The sequence below is a fragment of the Myotis davidii genome, unplaced genomic scaffold, assembly GCF_000327345.1.
Source record: "Myotis davidii unplaced genomic scaffold, ASM32734v1 scaffold796, whole genome shotgun sequence".
NCBI classification, from domain to species: domain Eukaryota; kingdom Metazoa; phylum Chordata; class Mammalia; order Chiroptera; family Vespertilionidae; genus Myotis; species Myotis davidii.
In genome coordinates this window covers 270,260-277,486 of record NW_006287809.1, presented here as the reverse complement: position 1 = coordinate 277,486, position 7,227 = coordinate 270,260, and the positions used below count along the sequence as shown (strand labels likewise).

General features: G+C 56.9%; 1 protein-coding gene across 1 annotated transcript in view; it reads left to right on the top strand.

The window, feature by feature from the left end:
• The first annotated feature begins 3,564 nt into the window (after window positions 1–3,564).
• Window positions 3,565–7,227, top strand: part of MARK4 (MAP/microtubule affinity-regulating kinase 4) — a 27,007-nt gene continuing 23,344 nt past the window's right edge. The window contains exons 1-4 of the mRNA XM_015561198.1: window positions 3,565–3,582; window positions 4,232–4,432; window positions 6,333–6,386; window positions 6,476–6,574. Coding sequence (XP_015416684.1) covers window positions 3,565–3,582; window positions 4,232–4,432; window positions 6,333–6,386; window positions 6,476–6,574 — 372 coding nt within the window. The remainder of the gene's footprint in view (window positions 3,583–4,231; window positions 4,433–6,332; window positions 6,387–6,475; window positions 6,575–7,227) is intronic.

Here is a 7,227-nt window from a genome sequence, read left to right as displayed (position 1 = left end):
CTGCGTCCCGGGCTCCCCAGGAGCCCCCCTCCTCTCCTTCCCTGCCCTCCGCCTTTCCTGCTCCTGTGGGCACCCCTCGCAGGAAGCCGGTTCCCACCTTTCCTGGGCCCAGGGCCCTTCCCAGCTCGTTCAAGGTCTCCCCACGCCCAGGCCGGGGCCCATCTTCCAGGCAGCCCTGCCCCTGGGCTCCCAGCACCCCGGGCCCCGGAGCTCCCGGACCCTCTGGCCTTTCCCCTCGCTGGAAGCCTTGGCCTCCAACTTCCAGGCCCCCAGCCCAGCCCCGGGTTTCCAGGCCTCACCCTCCCTATGCCAACTGCTCCCAACCCCTGGGTTCCCCAACCCCTGGGTCCCCCCTTCTTCCAGGCCCTTCCTGCAGGGCACCATCTCTTCCCCAGATCTCCAGGCCTCGAACCCTGTCCTGCCTCAGGGCCTCTTCCCTTCAGGAAAACCCTCTCCCCAGCTTTGGAGGGCTTCCCCAGTTCGCACGGCCTGACCCCGGGCCCTCCTTCCAGAAGACTCCTGGGCTCCGAGCCTCTGGCCTTGCCTGGTTCCCAGCTCCCTTGTCTTGTCTTCCGGAAGCCGTTCTCCTCCAGTTTCTAGGCCCCTGACCCCCACAGGCCCAGCCTTTTTCCCTCTGGGCTCCCCTTGCCCAGGACTTGCAGACCCCAGACCTTTCCAAAGGCTGCTCCTACAGAACCCCTTCTTTGGTTTCCAGGAGCTTCCTCAACGCAGGCCCTGGCCCAGGGACCCTCGGCCCCTCCCTGCCACCGCCCCATGGCCTGCACCCTTCCTATCAGCCCCAGGCCCCCTGGCCCTAGACCACAGCCCAGAGCCATCCCAGAGGGACCCTCCTCCCCACTCCCCTGGCTTCTGATCGTCTCGGTGCTTCTGAAGACCCCCACCAACCAATGCCAGACTCTCCCAGCTGGGGTTTTTGTCCCTTTCCCCCAGCCTTCTGACAGGTCCTTGCCCCCCCCCACCCCCCAGCCCCTCTCATTCCCGATCCACACCAGAGAGGTTTTCTCTGCTCCTTCACCTTGCAGGACCCTCCCTCACAGAGATCGCCGTCACCCCTGCCACCCATCATACCATAGGCCAGACTCTGGTTTGGAGTCTCCAATGAGGTACCCCTAGCCCCCCTCACCCCACCCCCAGTCACTACAAAAAGTGCCAGGGGGCCCACAGGCCTGGCTGGGTTCAGGTGCTGGCTCTGCCTGCTGGTGTGCCTGTGTCCTCAGGCTCCCAGCTCTCCCTTTCGGAGACTCAGTTGCCTGCTCTGGGAAGTGGGGGTGATCCCTTGAGTCAGAGGATTACTTGGGCTGATCCGGGTAGAGCCCGGCACACAGGACGCGCTCCGCACGTGCTCACACTATTGTGACTGTGGGGATGAGTCAGATGGCCGTGGATTCTCAACCCAGCGCTGTCATCGTGGCTCCTGAGCCTACAGATCCACTCCCTGCTCAGAGCCTCAGTTTCTGTTATTTACATATTTTAAAATTTTTATTCATTGATTTTAAAGAGAAACATCTATTTGTTGTCCCACTTATTTTTGCATTCATGAATGCACCCTGACCGGGGATCAAACCTACAACCCTGGCATATCCGGACAACACTCTAACCAACTGAACTTACTACCTGGCAAGGGTTAAGCCTTAGTTACTTTTATTTTATTTTATTATTTTTTTTAAATATATTTTTATTGAATTTTTACAGAGAGGAAGGGAGAGGGATAGAGAGTTAGAAACATCAATGAGAGAGAAACATTGATCAGCTGCCTCCTGCACACTCCCCACTGGGGATGTGCCCGCAACCAAGGTACATGCCCTTGACCGGAATCAAACCTGGGACCCTTGAGTCCGCAGGCCGACGCTCTATCCACTGAGCCAAACCGGCTAGGGCAAGCCTTAGTTTCTTTATCTCTATATGGGGTTGATGATAGCACCTCCCTGTTAGAGATGTTTTAAGGAGCCAAGAGATTATGTGAGTAAAACAGACAGGGTCAAGCACATAGCTGCTGTTATTAATTATTAGTATTACTTTGATTATTCAGATAGGCATGGGTTCAAATCTAGTTTCTATCCCTCCCTAACTGTGTGACCGCAGGCAAGTGACCTCACCTCTCTGAACCTCAGTTTAGTCATCTGTCAAATGGGGCTCATCTGAGTACTTCCTCATTTCATTGTTGAGATCTGTGCCTAGTGGGGATTTGGGGAGATCTAGTCCGCTTCTCCTCTTCCGCTCTCTAGTGTGTAAGGCCTTCGTGTCAGTCCTGGCCAGGGTCACGTCTCTCCCTCTGGAATCTTAGGTTGCAGTGCCCTCTTCCTGCTGCGTGTTCACCATGTTGGTAGCCATGTGGGGTCATGCTACCCCACCCCAAGTCCCAGGCCCTCCACCCCCCCCACCCCAGCCTCTCAGGAGGTTCCCTAGCAACAGGCCCTGGTGTTGGGGCGCCAGCCGGCGGGAGGGAGCTGGGCCAGCTGGTGGTGCCAGCCAGTTTTAGCTCCCGCCCCCGGCCCCTGGGGGCTTTGTCACCCACTGCCCCAGCTGCCCCTTGCAGGGGTCCGGCAGCTACACTGCCTTCAGTGGGGTGCCAGCCCACACCCAGTTGGCTCCCCTGGTGCCACCTGATGGGGATTGTTCTCCAAGCTGTTATCTCCGTGGGGATCAGGGCCTTATCAGCTGGGATCTCCACTTTCCTTCCCGCCTCCCCCCAGAGGAGGCCGGGGTGGTGAGCAGCCCAGTGGGATGTGGGAAAGAGCTCGGCACCCAGGAGTCTGCAGGCCCCAGTTTGAATCCCAGGTGCTCTGCTCCACCTGCCCTGTGACCTTGGGCAGGGCACTGACCCTGTCTCAGCCTTGGGGTCCCTTTCTGCAGAATGCTGGTCCTAATTGAACCCACATTGGAGCCAGGGCTTTGGCGGGGTGGTTCTTTCTGCCCCGTGTGGGGAACATTCGATTTCTGCTTCTGTGTGACCTTGACAAGGCCCCGTCTCTCCCCAAGCCTCAGTTTTTCCTCTGGAATAAGAGGATGCAGGCGCCGCCCTCCCAGGCTCTGGGAATTAAATGTAGATGAGGTGTGTGTTGGCCCAGGACTTGGCCCCTAGGAAAAGCTGCTTAATAAAAACAGTGTGGCCGTGTGAGACGTACGGTTTTGGTGATGGGGAAGAACAACTCTGGGGAACTATCTGGGCTTGGATCCAGGCTCTGGGCCTCAGTTTCCCCCCGTGTAAAATGGGGGTGATGATGCACTAATGGCCAGCATTCATTAAATACTGGTCATCATCACTGCTAAGCGGCCTGGCAGATGTCCTTCAAGGAGCAGCCCTAGGCCCTCATCTCGTCGCCTACCTGTCCTCTCTTCTTCAGCTTTCTGAGCAGGGCACGGGGTCCGAGCAGAGTCGGCCGGGCTGGGGCCTGTGGCTGCCTCTGTCGCCTGCACCCTGGGCCCCAGCCCTGAAAGGGAGGCACTGTCCCTGGGCCTCACAATCAGGACAGGGCGCGCAGGTGACCTGCAGGGGAGAGAGACAGGACGGCAGGAACAGAGTGTTGGGGACAGATAGGCGCGATGGCGGGGGAGGCAGCGGTCAGGGCTCGAAGGGAGCCACAGTGTTGTAGGGATGGGGGGGGAGGGCGGTGAGGGAGGGAACAGGAATATTTTTAAGGAATGTAACACTAGGGCTAGAACGATGTCAGGGCAGAATGAAAGACACTTGGTGACCATGTTTGGCCTTGAATTTGAGATCAGAAGAAACTGTTAGGGGAACTGAACTGGGAACAAAATACAGTATTGACACTTGGGTTTGGAATCGAATCTGGGGGCTGGCGTGGCGACAGGGATGGAGAAAACAGAATGTTGGAGGCAGTGAGGGTCGGGTTGGAGTGTTGAGACCAGGTTGAGGTCACTGTTGATTGGGGTTGAGGGCTGCAGCATTTGGAATAAAACACTGTAGAGCTGGTGGAGGTCCCGGTAGCAAGGGAAGCTGTGGGTAGACTGACGACGGGGAGGGCTGAAGAAGAGGCCTGGTGTCTGGGAACCTGGATGCTGCAGAGTTGGCGGGTGCCCAGCGTCTTTGTTCTTGGAGGCGTCCTTTTGTAGAGAGATGGGAGACCCAAAGGCATCTTGCTTCTCCCCGGCCTGGGCTCGGGAAGCGGCCGTGGCTGGAGTTAACCACCCCAGCGCTGGCTCCATTGAAGGCGCTGCCCGCGGCTCACGCTCCGTCTCCCCCACCCAGCATGGCACCTTGGGCAGTAGCCGCTCCTCGGACAAGGGGCCGTCCTGGTCCAGCCGATCCCTGGGTGCCCGCTGCCGGAACTCCATCGCCTCCTGCCCCGAGGAGCAGCCCCACGTGGGCAACTACCGCCTGCTGAGGACCATCGGGAAGGGCAACTTTGCCAAAGTCAAGCTGGCCCGGCACATCCTCACCGGCCGGGAGGTGAGTGAGGGGACGGGTGCAGCTGGGCCCGAGGCCTGCAGCATCTGCGCTCGGTGGGCGGTGGGGCGCGGTGGGCTTGGCCGCGTTTTCCTTTGAGACCTCAGGTGAGTCTCTGCCTCTCCTTAGGGCAGATCAGAACATCTCAGGTTTTTCCAGAGCAGCCCAAGTAGAAGAGAACCCACTTCAGGCATCCCTGAGATGGTCAGCAATCACAGATCACAGGCAGAGCTGTGTGTGGTGTTTCTAATACTTTGTGTGGCCTTTGTGTCTGAGCCTGGGCACCTCCCTGTTTTAATAGTGGACTTGGACTCCAGCAGATCTTCCAGTGATCTTGAGAACACAAGGTTCATTGGAGTTCTCAAGCACACACTCTCCCTTCCTCCCCCAACGCCCTGCGTGTGGCAACAATATTGCAGAAAGGGCCCAGGCAGACGGGGAACCTAGATAGGAGGCCTCCAACTCACACGCAACAGGAGAAAGGGTGGTGGGTGGGTTCATGGCTCCTCTGCACCGCCTTCCATTTTAAGCAAACGAGGGGCGTGATTTCTCCCGCCTTGGACGAACCCTCTCCTGCCCTTTCGCTGTCCGTGCTGCACACACGGAAAACACCAGGCCCCGGTGGTTTTATGGGCAAATTGTACCAAACGTGCCCATTTTATGCCAGTCCTTCCGGAAACGAAAGAAGGAGGTTCCACGGCCAACGGGTGTTCAGTGCGAGTTCAGCAGCCATCGCAAAAGCAGCTGAGAAGTCGCTGTCAGCCTCACGTGTGAACAGAGGACCCGCAGGCAGAGCGCCGTGGGATGGCAAAGCTGGGTTTAGCCGGGAATGCACAGTTCTGTGCAGATTCACAATTTATTCATGTATTTCGCCACATGCACAGACTCAAGGAGAGAAACCATATGATCGCCTCAGTATCGGCGTACAAAATGTTTGACAAATTAGAAACCCACTCGTGAGAACGTGAGGACAGCCGGGGACCCCCTCCCCCACAAAGAACAGGCCGTCCCTCGTGTGGATCTTGATCATGATTCCAGGGGTTTCCGAGAGGACCGGCATCCAAGGGAACAGGGCCTCCCAGGGGAAGACTCGTAACCCAGGGGGCCTGGGGTGGCCCCAAAACCCTTTGTAAAAGCTATAGACTTAAAGCTGGATTAAGACTTACAGGGCCCTCACTATGGCAAAATTTACGGCACTCTATCCCAGGTGAAATTCAAAATTAAATCTCAGCTACAAGATAAATATAAGGATTGTTCAATAGCAGTCTGATCCCCCACGTGATGACCACCTCAGAGTTCTTTTCAAACCATAAATGTGCGCATGTCGTTTTAAGTGTTTAAGAGGTAGACCCTGTCAGGCTACAGAAGTTCAGATCCCAGCCTGCAAACTTCCTCGCCGCATAGCCTTGGCCAGGTAACTGAGCGGCTCTGTGCCTCAGTTTCCCCGTTTGTAAAGTGGGGATCATTCTGGCACTCCTCTCACAGGGGTTCTGTGAGGATTAGAAGAGTTATCATTTGTAACGCACGTGTGACTGGTCGGTGAGGTTAGCTTCAGTTATTGTTTACTGTCCCCCAGTTTGTGCATCTAAAACAAAGATGGGGGGGATGAATGTTCTGAGATGCCCTCACAAAGGTCCCCCTTAAGGTCTCGGTCACACACTCACACAGGCCCCTGGAGTGGCCCATCCAGGCCTCACTGCAGAATAGGGACTCTTTCCTTATAAAAGCAAGAGTAGCACTGGTCACAGTGGGAACAGCACGTGCAGAGGTCCTGAGACCCAGCTCCCTATCCACTAGGAATGGCCCAGGCTGAGGTTTTTCTGTGAGAGGGGGTAAAGGAAGGCCATCCCAGGTGATCTTGAGTTGGGGTACCTTGACCTTCCCCCGCTTCTTTCACCTCCAGGTTGCCATCAAAATCATCGACAAAACCCAACTGAACCCCAGCAGCCTGCAGAAGGTGAGGCCAGGGAGAGGGAGCAGCGTGGGGGTTAGGTTGGGAGAAGGGTCCTCAAGACCACCCACCCTCCTCTTTCCCCTTTCTTCCAGCTGTTCCGAGAAGTTCGTATCATGAAGGGCCTAAACCACCCCAACATCGGTGAGGAGGGCAGGGCGGGGAGGGGGGCTGGCGCCGAGGCTGCCAGCAGGGCACCAGGGCACAGGGAGAGCTGAGGCACTGTGGGATCGGCAGTTACAGTCGTTAGAAAGACCTGTTTCCTCACAGCGCTATCCCTGCTCACGGGCTCCGTGGCCTTGGCCAAGTCACTTACCCTCTCCCAGCTTCAGCTTCCTCCTCGGCACGGGGTGTGAGAGGGGCCTTCTCAAGGTCGTTGTGAGGATTGGATAAGACTGTGCATGCGAAACACTCCACTCAGCGTTAAGCTGTGGGAGCCGGTCTGGTTGGTGTCATCAGTAGTAGCCATGGTCATTGTCATTGTCATTAGGTGAAGGAGAGAGAGAGGGCTCGTTCCCGAGAGAAGCGGGATTTGGCCTGGCCTGGATGTGGCCGCACCACTTACTCATCCTTTGTTTTTTCACCCGGTAAATATTGATCGGTGGCCGCTGTGTGCCAGATGCTGGGGATACAGCGGTGGAGAAAGCAGGCACAAATCCCGGCTGCATGGAGCTGAGCTGACATTCTTGTGAGAGAGAATATATAAGAGGTGCAGTGTGGGGCTGAGGAGAGGAAAGTCTTGCCATCAGTAGGGAGCTACTGAGTGTTCTTGAGTGAGGGTGTCATGGCTCAGCCATCCACACAGTTACGAGTGTGGTGGGTGGCAGGGTCTCTTCCTGCATAACCG